Raw genomic sequence first — 20,681 nt, 5'->3', positions numbered from 1 at the left:
GCTTTGCTCCCCATCAGTCCTATATACTTTTTTTCTTTTTGGATTTGGTTGCAAGCACTTTCACTCCAGAAGTGACAGCACGGCAATGCCAATCTGTTCCTTACTTTAAAAACAGAGAGGCAGACGGGGCAAGTTTAGCAAAGGCGAGATGTGGGGAATAATTTAATACAAAGGTAGAAAGAAAATTGAGCTTATTTATACAGTAACACGTGTGTTAGAGTAATGCCTCCCTTCCTCGTCTATACGCTCCCCCATTTTCTCTCTCACACACGTATATACACACACACTTTAACTGTGCTTTTGTGTTTTGTCAGAATTAATGAGAAAAGTTCCCTTGCCCTAGGGGTAATTAGTGTCCTTGGAGTTAAATAAGCTAATACTTAGACACCTCTGGCACAGGCAATTATGTTTGTGTATTGAATAATTGATTCAAAGAGGGGGGGAAGGGGCTGCTAATCAGATCTGAGCATAATGAATTGATTTAATTAACAGGGGAATCTGAGGGTCCCTGGGAAATGTGTGCATTTATTCAGCAGCAGGAGAGAGTGCAAAGCACATAAATTGAGAGAGAGAGCGAGCGAGCGAGGCAGGCGGCAAGTGCTTTTGCTTTCAGTGATAGGTTCACATCTTTCCTCCCTCCCACCCCCCTTCCTTTGAATATAATTTTAGATTTAGAGTGAAATCAAGAGAAAAGCACTTTAGAAGCCTGGAAAGCTCTTGCAGTAGCAACAGCAAAGGGGAGAGAGGTTGTGAGCGATCACACGCGATTACATTAAGACAATTTTTGACAGCGCAGGTTGGGGAAGGACGGACCAGGGGGGAGCAGCCCCCGATATTGGTCCTCCCTTACCTTTTTTCTCTCCCCCCCCCCTTTCCCTCCTCCTTTGATCCCTAAACTGGCATTCGAGCTGCAGCGGCGGGGCCGGGGGCGAGGCGGCTGGTGCAGCAGCCCGGCTCCAGCTCTCCGGCGCCCAGCGCGGCCGTAGCCCCGCCGCAGCGCCGCTCCAAACTCGCGTCCCGGGGCAGCGCCGGGGCTGCCCCCGCGTCGGCAGCGCCCCGGTGGGTGCCCGGCCCGGCGCCTCGCCCGCCCCGGGGCCGCGCGGCGGCGGCTGGAGGGGGAGCGCCCCAAGGAGCCGGAGCGGCGGCGGCGGCGGCCGCCCTCGGCGCCCGGGACAATGGTGCTGGACAAGGAGGACGGTAGGTGGGAGCGGGGCGCGGGGCTCGCCGGTCCCTCCCGGGCGCCCCGGCGGCGGGAGACGGCGGGGAGAGAGGGACGGGCGGAGGGAAGGAAGGAGCGGGGGCCGGGGGGAGCTGCCCCGCGCCGCGGCAGGGCGCTGCTGCCCGGCCTGTCCCGCTCCGCTCCGCTCACAAAGGGGTCCCGGGGACGCCGGGAACGGCGCCCCCTCAGCGCCGCCGGGTCGCTCCCCGCGGTGTGCAGGCCGGGCGGGGCGGTGCGGTGGTGACCGCGCTGGGGACACGGCGGCGCTGGCCCCGGCCCCGGTGCGGGCTGCGGCCGGCGGGGCAGTGCCTGACACCCGCAGCCCCGTCACCGGGCCGCCATCAGCGCCGGTGGCCTCAGCGGGTGTCCCCGCCGGGCCAATTCCGGTGGCACCCGAGGCCGCGGTGCCGAAATGCCGCCCCGCTTTCAGGGGCAGGGCGGCCCTGCGCGCTCGTGTAAATTGCCATGGAACGTCCCTGTGCCGGGCTGGCGGGGGGCTCTAACTCGGAAAAGTGGATGCCAGGCTGAAGAGACAAGTGGGAGATGCTTTCCTCTTCCCTTCGCTTTTTTCGCCCCCCCCCCGTCCTTCCTCTTTTCCTTTCCCCCTCCCCTTTTCTTTTGATCTGGAGTTTCTGCCTCAGAACAGTGAGAGTCCGCCCGCCGCGACACCGCCGAGTCGGACGGGGCACGAAGAGAAATGCCGGGCTGGCTTGGGCGATCGGCCGTGTGGGAGGGGGCCGGAGCGCTGACAACGAGAAGGTTAAATGCTCACTGCCCCAGAGAGGTGCGTGGGGAGGGAGTCTCGCTGCACGCTCGTCACATGCCTCTGGGCCGAGAATCCCTCTCCCAGCGTCTTTTTCCCCCCCCCTCCGATTTCTTGAAGCCCTCTGAAGTAAACTGATGTAGTGTTATTAATGGGGTTTATAATGCTCCAGTCGAAAGCGCGTGTGTTGGAGAAGAGGGAATGAACTTATCTAACTGGTCAGCGAGAGATAACAGTAGAAAGACTTTTCTCATTCCTCACACCCCCTGTGCACTAAGGCAAGAGGGTTAAGTAATGACTGAGGAATTAAGCAAGGATAATTTCTTACTAGTATTTGGAACAAGGTTTGTGTTTCTCTCCGACCTCACTTTTGGGGATGACCTGCATTGCAAGAGTCCCCTGAATTTTGCTCAACTGTTGGAGGAAAAGGGAGGAAGGGCTCTTAACATCTCTATTAATGCCCCTTAATAATAATAAGTGGGTGATGTCTTCATCCCGGTGACTCTCTGTCATGGGGTGCCTGCCAACCTGTGTCTGTTTCGGTGTGATTGACGGGCTAACAGCAGGATGCTGCCTCCATCGCAGAGGCGAGAGGCACAGGTGAGCTGAGAGGAAAAACTGAGATCTGAAGAGGGTTTCATAATGGGGGTATTTGGGCTCTTTCAAGTGTCGCAGACATACTCATTAAACACAAGGAGCTCGGGGCCAGAGTGATGGTGGTGTAAGGAAATGAAACTAGAACCGTTGATTATCCAGACAGTTCTCAACAGCCTCCTTCCAGGAGATTTCATGAGCGGCTGTATAAAAGGGAATAATGGTGGCGATTGTAGAGGTACACAGGAAATTAGGGCGGGGTGCACTTAAAAAGGAGTAAAGTAGGAAACAAACCCCTGATGAGAGGGATGTGGAGATCAGGGCAACAAGGTGCAGTAATGCCTAGGAATCTCCTGTGCTGTTGATGGAGTAGTTATGCTCCAGGAGAAATTATGCTCACTTTTAAAGGTGCACTGGAGAAACGGGGGCAGGACGTGAGCCTGAAAGAAGAAACTTTTTTTATGAAGAGGTTATTTTACCTTTGTACATTTCTTTCTGCCTGATTCAAATGGACTCCACTTGCCCGCTCATCTGTGAATGTTAAAAGGGGATGCTGGACCTGCGTAGGTTACAAATGGACTAAAATGGAAGCTTTTGCTAACTAAACCAATACCTTTTGAAATCAAGCTTGAATGAGCTTGTTAATAAAAATGGGTCTGTTTTACTCCCATAAATGGCTCCTTTTTTTCTTTTTTTTTTTTTTTTTTACCCTTTTTACAAATGGACTAAAATGGAAGCTTTTGCTAACTAAACCAATACCTTTTGAAATCAAGCTTGAATGAGCTTGTTAATAAAAATGGGTCTGTTTTNCTCCCATAAATGGCTCCTTTTTTTCTTTTTTTTTTTTTTTTTTTACCCTTTTTTCCCAGAGGCCGGTCTGATTTCTACCATCTAAAAATCCTGGCGTTGTGGCTAGTATCCAATTCTCCCCTTGATTTAAGAGGCCTCGCCATGTAGGGTTTTTCTTTGAGGGGTGTTCTTCTTTTGAGGTCTCTGGCTTCAGTGGGCATATTCATAGTTATTACTGTGTGGAGAAGACAGGATTTCAGGATTACCTCTCCCAGAGGTCCTGGTGCATCACAGGGAGGACACTTGCTGCCTTGTAGGTAGAGGTGGCAACGTGCCCCTTGCTTTTGCATCCCTGAAGGCTACTTGGCAAGCTGGTCCACGGCCTCAGAGAGAGCTGCCCCTTCTTCCAGCTCCATGCCAGGGCTGTGGCGCTGCCTTAGGGGTGTGTGCCAGCCCCAGTGCGACACCAGCATCTCGCCCTTGCAGTCCAATAACTGCTACACGGCTTTGTGAGTGAAAAGCTTCCTTGGCAAGCACGCTCCGTGGTGCCGAGAGGTAGCAGAGGCACAATAATACTTTTCTGTGGTTTTTACAAATATCGTTGAGGATGAAGGGGCATACTGAAAAAAATAACAACAACAATAATAATGTTTCTGACTTGATGTGTTGTGGCATTGCGTCGAGTTATGTCAGGGAGGTAACAGCATTTTGTGTGTTTGAAGTGACATAATATAACTTGACTGATGCAACATGACTTGATATTAGAAAATACTGGTTTACAGTGGAATTTTGGCAGATATCTTCCCAAAACAAATGTTAGGAACCGAGAGAAGAGAGACAAGACGGGCGGAGGAGAGAAAGGTTGAGAGTGAAAAACTTCAGGGCTTGCATTTTAGTCAGTTCCACTGCGTAAATCAGTGCAGAATTTGCTGGGGGCAAGCCAACCTACACACCATGCAGTGCATTTATAAATTTCAAGATAATGAGAGTTAAGATATTTCTCAAACACATAAATGTTTTGATTGCAAAGACCAGATTTCTGCTTAAAAAAGTAAACTGACATCAGGTATCATGATTAATTCCAACAGATTGTGTTAATTGTAGTTGACTTTAATTTCTGTACAAATGTGGTGGGGGTTAGAAAACTTTTTTTTAATTGTTGGTGTGTGAAATGAGTAAGCAGATAAAGTGTTTAAAAAAAAAAAACCCTGTTTGCTAAGGGAGTAATCCAGCCTCTATGACATGATGGAGCAGTAAAGGAATAAAATGTACATTGATCCGGTACCACGTATTTTTTCCTGAGTGTGTTATGTCTGCTGGTTTGCTCTGCCACAGAAGTCACCTGCGACAGACAATGGCTAACTTCATTTTCATCAAAACTTTGCCTTTCTTGTAGTTTCCAAATAGTGTAAGTTAAAGTGTACCATATATTTTGGGGTGATAGGGTGGAAAAGTACAGAAACACATGTGTGGAACAGTTTTGGAGTTCACCATTTTCTAGTGGAGACCAATAGTATATTGAAAGTATTAAACCACCTCAAATCTAGAAAAGTCTGCGTTTTTGTTAGTTTTTGCATGGATGCTTTTAACTATTAGACTTTAATCTTTGCGATAAAATCCTCCTCCTTTTTAGCTTGTGACACTTCCTAAAAGAAAGTGATTATTTATGGTGGTTGCACTCTTACTCTAAAATACATATTCAACACTTACAAACAAGTATCACTAGGAAACAGGAGTTGCTGGAAGCACTAGATGAAAACAGTTCAATGTAAAACGTTACATTTAACATCAAATATTCTCAAGGACTGTTAGGATTAAGTATTGTGAATGAAGGGGGAAGGAAAAGCCACTTCAGCTGGGGATAAGGAATCTAATTAAAAATCGGTATTAAGGATATATAACTTGAGCCCGCTCTCATGCTCTTTAGAGTACCAGTGTATCAGTTGTAAAGGGGAGGAAGAAGTATCATTAAAGCAGAAATCAAATGTTTTCTCAGATTAAAAGACCATGATGAGTGAAATGGTGCTGTCGATCTCGTAGTGAAGCGTCTGATCCCGCAATCCTTACGAGAGCCATCGGAGACAACAGATGACTTGTCTGAAAAAGGATTGAGAGTTGCGAGAGAAAGGATAAAAGACATGGGCCCCCAACTTGTCACTTTATATTTGGGCCCTGATGGCATTTCTGAAAAGTGGAGCAAACCTGAAAGGGTTTGTACCACATTTGATTAGGTAAATTCATTTTAATATCGACCTAGTGAAAATGGAACTGTATTCTCTGGAGTATTCCCTGAAACTAATACCTACATGTGAAAACAAACCCAAAATGTTTGTACAGAAAATTAGTATCAAGTTTTAGGTCACCAGAGATGCGTGAAATCTAGCTGGGAGAGCAGCAGGGCTGGTGTAATGCAGCCCGGGTCGGGTCGCCGGCATCAGCTGCGGAGAGTTCTGAGCCTCTGACCTGCCAGAGGTACTGGCTGCTTTCAGACAAAATCCGCGCTCTTAGGGGAGCAAATCTGGAGTGTGGCCGTGCTCTGGACTCAGGCAGTCCCGGGGACAAAGCGCGGCGCGGGGTGAGAGGGGGGCGGTGCGGGTCCCCCCCGACCCGCGGCACCTGGGCGGGGGCCGGGCGGGCTGCAGGTGGTGCTGCTGAGCCGGGAAGCCGCGCTCTGCCAGGAAACCCTGGCAGGAGGACGAGAGGGGGCCCTGGGAAACGCGTGCATTTATTCATAGCAAGTGTGCAAGGCTCACCAATCGAGAGGCAGAGGCAGCAGTAGTCAGGCTTAGGTATTCTGCCGTCTCTGAATATAATTTTAGATTTAGATTCTGCTTAAATCCAAAGGGAAAACACTTTATAAGGCTGAAAGCTGTGTAGTTGCAACAGCCAGGGTTATGAGCTATCAAAGGCAATTACATTAAAATAGATTATACTGCGTAAATTGAGCCATTTAGAAGGTGAGAACCAAAGAAACAGCTCTGATCCCCCTTCTTTCTAAATTGCAGTTTTAGTTCCTTGCAATTCTGAGGCACAAAAGTAGGTGAGGCTGCTTTTGTATCTGCAAAGTGCTTTATTTCTGAGTGTAATTCTAACTGAGTGCAATCTAGGTTAAAAGCTGGACAACTGGGTAATTAGAGCTCACTTGCTGCTAAAGGACGATCAGCTGTACCGTAGCTCATTTGTGTTCCCAGAGACTTGTTCTCCTCTCCCCTGAGCGGAGGCTGCTGGAGAAGGAGCATCTGTCCTCGGACTTTTCTTGATTGCGGAGATGATGGTGCTGGACAAGGAGGACGGTAGGTGGGCTGAGATTGTGTAAGCCTGTGCTTGGTGTCTTCCGTGTGCTGCTAACGTAGAAATAAATAGTTTTGAAACAGATGTGCGCTGTGCATATCAGAGTGCTCTGCTTTCAGCTTCTGATGTTTTTCTCTCGTGTAGGTAAAAGCATGCTTGCTTTTTATTTTTTTTTTCATCTCTTCTCTGACATGATCAAACCAGTCAAGAAGGGTTTACCCCAGGCTCTGTTTGCTGAAGGACATAGCAGAAATAGCTTGATTATTTTTTTTAATATCTATTTTGATTTTTCTTTCTGCAAGTTCCTGTAATATATCCATTTTAGCCTGTTTATTTTAAGAGCTTTTATTGTAAATCTAATTTTGAGATTTTCTTTCCTTTTCATTGCATGTCATTTGGGTCTCTTTAATGTGCGCCTTCAATATCTATTTCTCACAGCTTTTCTTCATAGCTATAAACGTTATGACAATAAGCTAATAAGCTGCTCTGGCAAAAAAAAAAAAAAAGCATTGGTTTATTCTAAGAATTTACTCCCTTCTCTTAATGACAGAAGTGTAGGTTCATTTGGGAGGTAATTTCATGAATGAAGCTGAAGGAGAGCTTGACTTATTTTAGGACTTCGCATATACTTATTTTTTTAAGGCTGACTAGTCCTTTTCAAGGATGCTTAAAGGGTACAAACTGATGTAAAGGATAACAGACAGTAATAGTTAGTAGCTTGAACGACCCCATGCCATCTTTTACACATTACTTATGAGGGTGTGCAACTGAACTGCTCAGACTCCAGTAGTTTCTGGGATGAACGTGGTAAGTCTAATCACAACTTTTTAATGAGTTTTTCTCTAAGGCTGCTTTGTGGCTTAGGTCTTCCTTCAAAGTCTGTACACTGAAAGCAAAGATTAAAACTGGGGCAGAGCAGAACACTTCTACAGCCATCCACGTGGGCTTCCATCGAGGATGCTGCCTCTCGCCAAAGACCTTGGCAGCACTTTGAGTACAGAAAGTGGGAACTGCATCTGAACTTTTGACGCACATTTGTAACCTTTATCTCATAATTTCATTTCACCTTTATGAACAGATAAAGTGTGCTGGGTAGCGGATTCTTTTAAAATTTATTTCCGAACTTTCTTTAAGTGTTAAAAAAAGAGTCGTAGGCAGTTGTCATTTGAAAGTAGGAGAAATTACTGAATATTTGTAAGACTGTAGACAGGAGACAGCTTTTCACAGGGAGCAAAAGAGCTTGGAGAAATTGGAAGTTGAGCATTTTGGCAGTAGCATTGATTTTACTTGAATATATGTATTGCTTTCTAAAATATTTATGAGAAAAATAACTTGTAATTCAAAGTCACTTACTTTCCTGTGTCAGGGTGGTGCTAATCGTGTTTTGTGACTAGTACTGAAAGCTGCCCAAAGCTAATAAGTTGGACTGATATGATTTTTATTCACAACCCATATCTGAACTGAATTAGTGCTGTCCTGGAGAATAATTTGGAAAGAAGGCTTGACTACTGAAAGACCAAAAGTTTCTCTTCTCTCTCTCCTCTCCTTGCCTCCCAAAAAAGGGGTGAGGGGGGAATAATACCTGATATTTTAGACCTAGCGTTTTGAGGTTTTTGTGTCTTTAAAAATGTGATTTATAAAATTATCAGTCTAGTGTATTCATGAACATAGAATTTGAATCTAGTTTCTTGGATGGGATATGAGGTTTTGTTTCATTCTGATGTGAAGCATTTGGCACAATGACAAAATATGGACTTTTCACTAAGATTTTACACTTTTAAAATATGAGATCAAACAGAATACATCATTATCAGTGCCCACTTTTATGCAGATTCAATTGGATTTTGACTGAGAGTTGACCAGTGTTAGATCAAAGTCCGTGTATGAGTTGTCTTGCCCTTCTGAATTTATTCCACTCTAATTAAGTTGGCATCCCAAAACTGGGAAATAATCTTATTTGGGGGAAAAAAAATAAATCACTGGCTTTATTTCTGTTAAAATCTCATAAGTTCCTTTGTTAACACAGTAGAGCTTTAAAAAAGGGGAAGTAGATGTGGAGCATCTGTTACACATCTTCTAGATCAGCTTTGCAGTTGACTGGACTGTGGATAAAAGACCCACTAAGTGGTTGAGTATTGCTTATGCTGGGAAAACAAATGAAGCTAACGGGGTTTCAAAGGCTTTGAAGCAGTGTCACTCTCAGAGGTGTTCAGTTGTTTTCTTTGGCAATATAAGTTGAAGCAAGCTAGTTTACTTTATTAGAGGCATAAGGCTACTCTTGTAACCTTCCTCTGACTAAGATGAATTTGGCTGACTGACCTTATTTCTTTCTGGACCACACGTGTTGTGCTGGGTTAGCGGTTTTTTGGGGGGACTTTTTCCCCTTGTTAGGACTCATCTCTTTTAAAAGGACAGCAGCATTTCCCATATTTTGTTAAATATTCCTTTTCAATTTGTGCTTCCCCATAGAACTATGTTCTGCTATGATGGAGCAATGCAAATCAACTAGAATAGCCCAAATTAATTCTTCACATTGGCGGCAGTGTGATTGCCTGCATGGAATCAATAATGCATCATAGAGGGATCAAATTTTGGAGTATAATGTGTGAATAATGCTTGACACAAAACAAAAATTCAGTCATCATAATAGCAATTAGGAAAAAGCTGCAGCTTATCCCAGCTGTAATCTCTGCTAACAATGAAGCACAGCCTGGTAATCAGCATGTATGGTATGAAATGCACTAATAGAAATCATGGCTCTTTGTTATGTGTGGTGGGGGTGAAACTTTCCTTTCAGCTAACTTGTGCTGTGTTAACTAGACAGAGTATCCTTCAACCAAATTGTGGAGTGTGTGTGCACTTGTAAAAGCACTGATCAGCTGTGTGTTCATCCTGGTGTTTGCATAGACAGTAGCACCCCAAATCAGGGATCCTTTGTGTTTTCCAGCAGAACTCTGTTTAAATAGGTCCCAAGAGTAGGCCAAGCAAATAATATATCAGAGCACTCCATTAAACGTGTACCTGTATGCAAACCTTGGGTTTTATTTAAAAAAAAAAAAAATCATAGTTTCTTTAAAAATGAAAAGAAAAATACAGATACTCATTGGTTGTGTGCATTGAGGTTAGAGAGTGGGTCTTAGGTTGATGGGAGGTATTTAGGGCAATGAATATTAGGTAATTTGAAACTGGATTAGTAGGAGCAGTTGGGTTCCCTGTTGTGTAAGAGCCCATCTTACCCCGCACAGAAGGAAATAAAAAAAAGCAGCATTTGGAATCAGAAAAGCAGTGAAATTGATTGTATAATGGCAGTCACAGGAATGCTGCCACAGTGCCCTAGCCAGGACAGCAGAGCTGTGGGTTGGCTTCTCAAATGAGTATGCCAGCTGCCACATGGAAGTACCTACAGATAGGTAGATGGATATGGAGAGAGATCTGTCTCCAGCAACACAGGTCCAAGCAATCCTTTTCTGTCAGTAAAAATCATTATACACGCAAAAATAAGGCACGTACAAATTGTGCCATGTAGGAACAAGAGCTGTTCTACGTGCTGCTGGGATCTTTTGTTTCTTTTAGTGTACCTTTTTCAGGTATACCTATTGAGGAATCATGCAGAGACAGAAAAGGGGAAATGGCAGGGTGGCTTTCCTGCACATGACATGGAATTTAATTTTTCTTTTGCCTAATATCCCTGAAGCTATCTCTTTTTTTTTTTTTCTTTGTATCTCCTTTTCCCCTCTACCTCAGACCTTCTCCGTGGTCCACTGCTGTCTAGCTTACTATGTATAAAGAATGACTATACATCTTCCCAGACATCAGCTTATTCAAAGAATGATTGATAAAGGTCACCAAAGACCTTATTTTTGCCTACTTAGCTGGGTTATCCGTTGGATTTTTGAGGGCTTGATTTTGATGCACGTGGTCTTAGTGCAATTTTGGATGTTTGGTCTGGCTTTAGTTCATGGCACAACGTTCTTTTGTGACTCAAATATACAGGAGTGGATTAATATATTCATGAAGATGAGATAGGAAGTTGTCAAAGTTGTCAAAGCAGTAATCTGAATAAAACCGGAGCACATTTGGCAGCAGAATAAACCACGAATCTCGGTCTGGCCAGAAAAGACCAAAAAAAATTTGGACTGTTTCTCCAAAGCTAACTAAATGTGGAGATAAGGTAATCTTCCTAGAGGTGCTCTCTGCCCCTGAAGCGGCAAATACCACAAAGTGTGATGGAACCACAGGATAGTAAAGTAATTGCCTATACCTTTCCAAGAAATGCAGGGTACTGCAGTTGGAGCACTGATAACCTAGAGATCCATTTAATAAAATCTCATCCTATGGGCAGAAGAGTGAAAGGAGTTAGCAGATCTACAAGTAGCAAACTGCTTTGTATAGAAGTATTCCTGCTGGGCAATCAAATACTTCCTAGTGTTTGTTCAGGACTAGATAGCTGAAAGATCTGGGCTGGCATCTGTATAGGGTGTCATCATACTTCATTCCCAGATGCTGTTGACACATGATAATTGTCTGGTTGACATAACAAGCATTAAAACAGTGTAGAGACCTTTTTCAGCTTGGTAATAGGGCAAAAGAAGCAGCTTGTCCTTGGAAATTAGTTTGCTCTAATTTTGGTTTAATACAGTAGAAAGTATACTTGATACCCTGGCAGCAGAACATAATTTGTCTTCTTCGGAGTTAGTGCTAAATTTTATTATCTTTAATAGATACAACATGAACATGTCAGCCTGTTTGTCATAGCCATTCCAAAAATGCTCTCTTATGGTAGAATCTTCAGAAAAATTCCTTTTAAGAGCAGTGCATTATTAATAAAGTAATCCATTAGGTCTGGTGATAAAGGGTCACAGCAGAGTCTGAAATACGTTTCTTAAATGGTTAAGAAATTTATCATGGTTGGAGGATTAATTGATTTCATTTGGAGGCTTTCTTAAGGTTTTCAGGCGTTGTGTTTAGAGATGGTTTTATTCTCTTTGGAAATGTGCTTGCTGCTCAAAGTTTTGCTTCGCTGTCATTAGCATGAACTATTACATTTCTGCTAAAGGCAAACTGTTCTTTTAGTATTATGACTGATTGCATCTGTGAGGAGTCCTACTTAGGTAAAGAATATGAAAGTTTATGGCAAATAAGATATTTTACTTGAAATCAATTCAAAATCAGAATAATGGCATCAAGCACTAAGTGTTGCAATAGAATAATAAAAAAGGCACTGCAGATGCTGCTAAATGCTGAACTATAAAACTCTAATGGGTCTACATCTTTTAAAAATTGGACAGAATTGTCATAATTTGAAACACATAGACGTTGTTTTAAACCGTATAGAAATCACTGCCCCCAACTTCAGTAATGTGCGTAACTGTTGCCAGGGGATGATTTATTCAGTGAATGTCGCTCCTATTCATTGAAGACTTGGGGGTGGAGGGAGGGGTGTTTAAAAATGAAAGTTGTTCACTATTAGATTAACATAATTAAACCTATAGATGGTCTGAGAACAATTCACCACAGCTACTGTTTTTCAGTTCTCAGCGTGTAAGTGTGTGTTTTCCCTGCCTTCCAATGGGATGACTCCCAAGCCCAAGTTTTCGAGCGCGATGTGGGGTGCTATCTGTGCGAACAGATTCTCAGCTCTCCGGTGAATGTTCTTGCAAACTACTTTCTACTCACACTGTGTATCAAAGGAGATAATGGATGCTCTTGTCCAAATTTAGAGGGTTTTTTTAAATTGCATTGAACGTTTTTGAATTCTTTACGCCAACATTCAGAGCTCCTTGCATGCTAATCAAACTCTGAAAGGGTGATCTGGGCAGGGAAAGTACTATTTGCCTTCTTTTTAAACTATTTATATCAACAGTTCTAGTTTCTCTTAAAAAAAAAAAAAGTGGATGATTGTTGCATATTCATGACTGAACTGCAGAGAACTTGGACCAGAATTAAACAATTAACCCTCTCGCCAATGTAAACATCCATTTGAGTAGAAGCCAGGGATGTTCCTACTTGGTTTATTATGGATCTGAGATATAGAAATGTATTCTGGAGGGCTGTGTTTCTAATAAATAAAAAGGCATAATGAGAATGTAACTGGGAAGGAAGACAAAAGCAGCCATGCTTTAAATTGTTAATGATGGTGCCAGTGGCTGCAGCTTTACCACAGCTGTTTAAATTGATCAGCTAGTGAAAATGCTTTGTTTTGGCATTTTCCCTGCATGTGCAACTCTTTCGAGGGGACTTCTGGAAGCCTTTCAGAAGGGAAGCATGATCTCTTTTAAAACTAAGCTTAGAACATCAGAGTTTCCAGTATTTTGAAATCCAGTATTTAAGGATGCAGTTCAGTTTTTCTTTTGTAAAAAGTTTTTGGCTCATGAGCCGCTATTTCCCCTAGATTTCCTTTACCGTGTTTTTTTTTTTTTTAAAATTTTTTTCTTTCCCCTCCACAAATGCTGCAAATTGCTCACTACCCATAAAAGCTGAGGCAACAGCACACTTCCTAGCTGTCCTTTTTTCCCCATCTCTATTTTACTGGTGCTGCTGAGCTTGATCAGAAAAGCAGAAAGGGGCTATGTCGATTTGCTATGCATCTTTTGGTCAAGCATCCAGTGTGAAATTGTTCTGTAAAATGTACTTTTTCAGAGGGAACTTGCTACTAATTTATTTCCCGGTTGGCGCTACCTTGCAGCTGACGTGGGTTAACCAATATCTCTTTATTGCTTGTATGCTTTCCCTCTGTTCCAGAGAAATGGGTATGTGTTTCAAAAGGATGAAGTCTCTTCAAGGCAAGTAGGTAGGAGAAGACTGGGCTTTCTGTATGTTGACAAGTGACATGGTAGTCCTCCAGCAGAGGACTGGCTTGAGCCAGTGAGCCTTGGTGTGTTTTACAGAACACCTCCTGCCTTGGGTTCCCCCCAAAAGAGCTCGTGAGCAGACCTACCTGGGACTCTTCATGGCAGGTGACTCGTGGGTAGGCCATGCCTTGAACAACCTGGTTTCTGCCTAATGTACATGCAGTGAGGGTGGGTGCTGAACATTATTCAGAATCCATTATATATTTATCTTTATACTCCTTTGTGGAAAATGATTTCTGTAAGTACCCTGTTATGGTTATGAAAGCCCAAATAAGCATCAGTCTCAAACCCTTTGACCTGTCTGCACAGAATGGAGATCTGTTTTGAAAAGGACTCCTTTATATCTGTTTTTAGTCCATGCCCTTCCATTCATTTGCCTATACAAAGCAATAAAGGGTAAAACTAAAGTAACATAAATTGGTCTGTCTTCCTGAATCCATGTCTCGCTAATGTACCCAGATTAACTCAACTGTAAATTGTCTCCTTTGGATGTCGTGTCTTGCTAAAAGTTTCCTATATGATTCATGATTTGGATTGCTTTTAACAGCTATTGGCTAAGCAATATGGTAAATGTACAAGGTGATGCAATTGGCATTAGTGAGAGGATGCACAGGAGCATGTAATGCAGTCAATACTACATTAACTACTGATGCCCAATTACAGAAACTGGAAGAGTGGCTTTTAGGAGCATTAGGACTTGCAGAAGAGCTGAGATCACCTGCCGCTCCTTGCCTAAAAGCTTCACCCTTTACGCGCTGGGATCAAAGCAAACATTTAGTTGCTATTTTGTCATGTATAACAACGAAGGTATTTTTCCCCTCCTTTTTTTTTTTTTTCCAAAAAGTGTCACAGTGATGCTTTTAGCACATGTAAAATCCTATCTCCATATTTCAAGATTCTACTTCCATCTCCTGGGGCAAGACTTTATTTGAATAAAAAGTCTTTAACCACCTCTGCATTTATTGTTTCTCTGAAGCTTACTACTTCAGCCAGGTTTTTTTTTAAAGAAATACTAAGTGATATTTAGAGTGTCCTATTTCAGTGTGCCAGACCAGCCTCCCCTTGGCTGCCCCCAGCTCCCTTCCCTTTTCTAATCTGTATATGATTGTTTGTGACCTCAGCTGGCTTGAAGTCTCTAAAAAGAGTGTTTTAAAATACAACCAGATACCACATAAAACAGGATATTTGAGTGTGCGACCTCTCTGCAGTCCGTGTTCAGATTAAGCACACATTGTTTCCACCACTGCTTTTAAACCCCATTTGCAGTAGACGGCAAAGGACCACATTACACTAATAGACAGCGCATACTTTTAGATTGAGCCGAGTGTGATCACAGCTTCTAAATCCATTTTAAAAATAATGAGCAATGTCACTGCTGCATGGCGAAGCTAGCAACCCACAAAGTTCCTTTGGACTTGGAGCAAGATGGGAAATTAAGCTGCTCTAAGAACACTGAAATATTTTAATATAAAAGACAGCTGGCAGGTGGTTTATTGCTCTTGTTGCAGCATTTGTCTTTACTTCCAGCTATGATACTTGGCATATCACTGCTGGTTTTAATCCTGAAAGCATTTTGCCAGTATTAAGGAATTTTTGCACCCCAAGTGAGCATTCCCTGGAACTAAGCCCTGGGTATCTGGGGAGATGTGCCTGACCCCCATGAGTCAGAAGTGGACTTTTGTGTTTTAGTTGTCCCAGGTTTGTTCATCTCTGCTTTCTCTTTGCACAGGCATTGCTGCCTTGCCCAGCAAAAGAGGAGGGTGGGATCTGCAGTGCCATCTGTTGCTGTGGCACAGTGCTGGGCGTGGGTCCCACCTTGCCTGCTGCCCCATGCTGGGTTACAAGGTCAGACCTCTGCAGAAGAAGAGAGAAATAACTTCTGGATCTCCTGGGAAGGACAGAGTGCTGTTGAAACAGTTGGTCTCCTTGACTGTTTTAGGAGCAGTTATGTTGATCCCCTCTCAATAGGCAATTTTAACTTTTTAATTTTTTTTTTTTTACCCCTGAGGTTCAGTCCAAGCAATTGCACACTTGAAGAAAAACCTTCACTAGCCTATCTTCCTGCCATAATTATGAGCATTGGTCACGTTCCCCTCCAATTCCTGCTGTGATTGTGTCAGTCTCATTCCCCTCTGCCATTTCATGGGTGCAACAGAAAAAAATTAGGTTAGACTGTGCTGTAAAACATCTGGACAGTCTATAGGCACTTCCTTAGTGACCCTTTTTTGGTAGATGGTGCCTTAACTTTTTAGTCAGCAGTTGTGTTGGTTGTCCATGCATTTTCTCCAAGGCCAATGGAGCTCTGCTCCATATCTAGTCTGGGTTTTGAGCTGGTCCAGGGGTGTTTGCTTTGGCCAGGGGCAGGAGGGGCAGGGGCAGGGGAGGAGCATATTATTTTTAAGACGACTGTTGCTTTCAGGTCCCGATCGATGCTCTTTTGAACATCGGGGGGAGGAGAGCAGAAGGTGACCTGCTGGTTTTCTCCTTGCACTAATGTGTTTAAAAGGTGGCACCAGCAGCGGAGGCGTGGGGAAACCTGACTGAGCTCTGCCTTCAGCGCAGTTGAAACACAGACAAGTATCCTGTGCTTGATGCGCTTTCCAAGCTGTACAAACAACGTTTTAAAAGTCTGAAGTACCCAGCAGGGCAAGTCAAAACGTCCTTGAGTAACTTTGTGTTTAGACAGTGTTTTCTATTTTCCTTTTATCAGAAGGGAACAGATGTGTCTCTTCTTATGTGTGTGTTTGTGCACACCCCCCTGATGCACACGCATTCCCTGTCCTTGCACAGGGGCTGTGCAGTATTTTGGGTACCCTGGTATTCCTCTTTGTTCTTTCTTATTACTGTTTTTGTATTTTTCCGGGGAATCTAAGCCGGAATTTAGAGAGGTCAGACTAAACAAGGTTTTAACTTACTCTCACTCATTTCCCTATCTCTCTTTAATTTGGATATAGGAAAAAAAAAAAAAGGCTCCCTTTAAAAAAAAGTATGCGTATGTGTAATCAATTCATTGACTAGTTTTTTGGGGGGGTTTTAAGCATTCGGTCTAAGTGGGCTGCTCAGTGAAATTTGTACATTCATAAAATAGCTGATTGAAAAGCAATATTTCAGATAAATACAAGCCAGCGATCTATCAGCAGTTGTAATAAAAGCTGGGCTTCAGGCTGTGATTTTATTTTGAAATAATAAGAATTGCTTTATTCTTTTTACTTGAGTTACCATGGTAATTCTGTCGTGTAGCAGTGTTATATTGATTTAGAAAGTGGACAGTAATATTTCTTTTGTGTTATTCTGTTTCTAGGGGTTGATTTCTAATTTCCACTTGGAGATTACTTTTATAAATTTCTTAAGTCCTTCCACTTTTTTCTCTAGCAGTGTAATTTTCCTCTCACACATTGCTATTTTCTGAGCTTATTGGTTTGCTCTTATTTTAAATTAAACTTGCTGGTTTCAAATATTGAAATGACATCTTTGTCTGTGTCTGTACTTTGGTTTAGCAAAATATTACAGTCTGCCTTTTTATGCTTAATAATTTAAGGGAAGCTTTATGTCTGCCATCAGTGGTTGTTGGTAACTCATGACTAAACCAACACAGAGCTCAAATCTCTGACATTTTAATACTGTGTAATGGTGCTTCCACCCTTCACACTGTTTAGGTTTTTCTTTAATCTGCCTTATGTGTGTGTGCTAAAGAGAATGCCAATTAAATTCTGAAGAGATCAGAAGGAGTTTTTGGGTGGAGCTGGCTCTTGGCCACTTCAGGTTTCCATCACACTTGAGAGAACCACTGGTTTTATCTATTGCACAGGTACCATTCTGGCTACCCATCTTACTCTTGCAATTAAGAAGCTTCACGTTTTCTAGAAGCAAAATTTTGACTTACAGAAGTGTTTGTACGCACTCAGTGGCTGGCAAAAAGTAACAAACTCATTTACCTCTGTGCAGGATTGTTATATATGATTTTTCCAACCTTACCCATTCTGATTCTTTAGTACCTTAGCTATGGAGCACTGGTCTTAGATTGCTGCTGCTTTAAGAAATGACAGTCAAAACAGGATGTGACTGTTCCTTGTGGCATCTGTTTCTTTTTTTGTGAATGAGAAATAATGCTTCTATTCTGAACCTGGGAGAAGAGGGGAAATGAACCTCAAGCATCACTGTCTTCAGAAGTGGTATTTTAGATCCTGAAACCAAAACCATGAATTCTGCTTTCAAACAGAAGTAATTCAGCTGACCTTTTAGTACAGAAGGTGGGATAGGTACTGTGTGACACCAAGTACCAATTTGCTCATTGTATGAAAACACCACTGAAAGGTTTTGCAGTTCAGGTAACTGATGGGAGGGGGACTAAAGTCCTGTGCTCTTGTCCATTGGTTTCATTCCTGTGTGAAGCTCTCAACAGAAAGAAGGGGAGTCCAGGAGCCCCAGCTAGTCTCTTCTGGGATCACTGGACCATTTGCATGCTGGACTTACTGTCAGCTAGAACTGGCAGAAGAGGAGGAAAAGGGTGGCTTGGGCAGGTGGTGGTTGATCTCCAAAGGACTGAGGTATGAAGTACCTGGTAAAAGGCAAATGTAATCCTGGAATAAACTGACCAAGAAACTGCAAATAATTGTCATTGTTAATAATGCTGGAGAGAGGCACTGATAGACCTTGTCTACCATGGGTAAATTGCAGATCCCTTATGCTAAGGGACAGTAAATCAATGTGGAAGTAGGGGCAGAGAGGATGCCCATGGAGACCAGTCTGTGCTTCAACTTGTCTACCTTTGCAAAATGAAGGCTGATTGGTCTGTCCTTTATAAGGACACTGAGAGGGGAAGCACCAGGAAGGAAGGGAAATGGACTTTTTACCCCAAAACATTAGAACAAGTAGTTGGAAATGGCTAAGAATGTTTCTAGGCTAGCAACTTGAAAACTTCTGAGCTTTAGAAGAGTTGGTCTCTAGATCAGCCTTCCTTGGAGGATAGTGGAGGCATGAAGCTGACTTCTTGGGTTAGAGAAAGAGATGGTATGATAGCCTCTGGCTGCAGGAGGTGGGACTTGCTAGTTTGTCTTGGTCGTCAGTCCATGTTGAGGCATTTATGTCACTGTCTGTGAAGCTCTGTCAGTGTTTCCATATAAAACCCCATATTTTCATGAACATTCATTTATGGTGAAAGTCTGCACGTAAGATCCTGCCTGAGGTTACCTTTTTCTTTCCTATTAAAATTTTATAAACCCATCACTTGGCTGGGAATTTTAGTTTTCTGTGAAAGTAGAATAGAAAGGGGACCCTGCTGGGGAAGCATGGAGGGTATTTTCTTCCTCAATGCTCAGTTTTTTTTAAAAAATTTATATAATATAATATATAATAATTTTTATTATAAATGAAAATTAAACATATTTTATATATTTATATTTATATAAATATATAAATGCTGCAATCTTTCAGGTGAACTCCTTGATGAGAATGGCAAAAGCCGCATCTGCAGGTTCTGAACTTCTTTTCAATGATGTGATTTTGTTTGATTTGAGTGCGAAAATGCATAAGCAGCTGCTCTTCCCAGAAGTCTCCCCTAGCTTTTCTGTGTGCAGGTGTTGCCTGTGCTGTTCTGCTTGAGAGCAGTGATCCACAAACTCTAAAACCTTCAAGTAGGTCCTGTAATGGCCCTTGGAGCCTTAACGGCCCATCGGGTGATGTCTGTTACACATTAGTCTGTAATAGCTCCAGAATAAATAACTTCTTTTTTTTCTTAAGTCAGTAATTATATCTCTCCACAATGGAGTGCAATGGCTCTGCATGCTAAAATGCAGTTTTAAGGTAATGCAACAAGAGACTGTTTAATGTCTCTGACAGTCTGGGTGCTGAGCACAGGTTTCTTTTTCCAGTACTTTCTTTCCTATTCCTTACTTATATTGCAGCAAATTCATGCTACCAGGGACTGAAATCTTGCCCCAGATTCTCTGTGATGTGGCAAACAAATACCTGATACTACTGGTCTCCTCAAAACAATGCTTTGGTCTTTCCCCACCATACTTGCTTTTCAGGAAGGGCTTCAGCTGATAATTTGCAATCTTCTTAGCAGAGCTTTGTGCTCAAGAGAGCAATCTTACCCTGATAGGAGAAGGGACTAGATGATTTAATAGACTTTTTTTATATTCGTTTTGCTATGTATCTGATCTTTTCGTGGGATACAGTGCTGCCTGCATCCTAAGTTGGGATTTGAGTTTGTTACCCACTACCTAAAATATATTTTCTTTCCCTATAGTTCATTCAATTATAACTCTGGGATATATCTTCTGGGACTGAGTAATTGGCTAGGTCAGAAGTAATCTTTATTTTCACCAGAGAGATGTTTACAAACTGATGCTGTAGTATCTCTTTAAAACCCACTGAGAATCTGATTAAAGGCCTGAGGATCTTCTGCAAAGATTGCCTGCTCCCAGTTGACTTGAAAGGGTCAGCATGCTGTCACAGTTTCGACGACTAAGAATTAACTTAAGGCTGATTCAAATGCTACTCTCTGTGTACAGCATTGATTGGACTGCTTTCAGATGGCAAGAGGTAACTCTATACTGCAGCATGTGTGAACTCCATTTAGTTAAATAGGGAAGCTGAATGAATGCAGTTGCTTGTGGCACAGGAGCTCAAAGGTGAATGCGTTCTACCCCTCCTGCCCTGAATTAAATACTTTGGGGAGGATGGGAGAGAAACATAATTCTCGTGGTATCATACTTGGGATACTGACTGCTGCAGCTGTTCTTCACCAAGTGCAGCTCCGAAGTATCACATAATCTTCTCTTCCCCTATGCATGTACCACCCTATAGGCTTGACCATAATGAGATGGGATTGCTTGCAGTGGAAACTGCAGCAGAGTACTTTTTTGAATGGGAAAATAAACCCCAGACCCAGTAAAATGAGCTTGGTGCAGCATTATCACTGCTCCTTTTTCAGGAATTGAAGATTTTTAACCTGGTTTTGTGTGAGCACCAATGTTCAAAAGCATTGTGCATTAATGTGGGAATGACATTAATGATGTTGACTTGTGCAAAGCTGTGGGGTTTGTGGTGTCACAGTTCCAGTTGCTAGCCTTGGAGTAGCTTTTGAAAAGGCTCTGCTGAATGCAACCACCTGACACAACGATGGGCTCTGGGGGAAGCAATGCCAGGCTGCCAACTGCTCTATTCCTGC

General features: G+C 42.8%; 1 protein-coding gene across 3 annotated transcripts in view; it reads left to right on the top strand.

Moving 5' to 3' along the window:
• Window positions 1–1,159: 1,159 nt before the first annotated feature.
• LMO1 (LIM domain only 1) overlaps window positions 1,160–20,681 on the top strand; it is a 93,914-nt gene continuing 74,392 nt past the window's right edge. The window contains exons 1-2 of one of the 3 annotated variants that reach the window (XM_017812686.1): window positions 1,160–1,197; window positions 6,557–6,658. In XM_017812686.1, coding sequence (XP_017668175.1) covers window positions 6,634–6,658 — 25 coding nt within the window. In that variant the 5' untranslated portion in view covers window positions 1,160–1,197; window positions 6,557–6,633. Of the gene's footprint in view, window positions 1,198–6,074; window positions 6,659–20,681 lie in introns of those variants that run through there. The other 2 variants (XM_017812679.1, XM_017812692.1) reach the window with 2 other exon arrangements.

Source organism: Lepidothrix coronata, unplaced genomic scaffold, assembly GCF_001604755.1.
Source record: "Lepidothrix coronata isolate B3197 unplaced genomic scaffold, Lepidothrix_coronata-1.0 Scaffold1, whole genome shotgun sequence".
NCBI lineage: Eukaryota > Metazoa > Chordata > Aves > Passeriformes > Pipridae > Lepidothrix > Lepidothrix coronata.
Note: the sequence above shows the minus strand (reverse complement) of the source record. Positions and strands in the feature narration are given on the sequence as shown.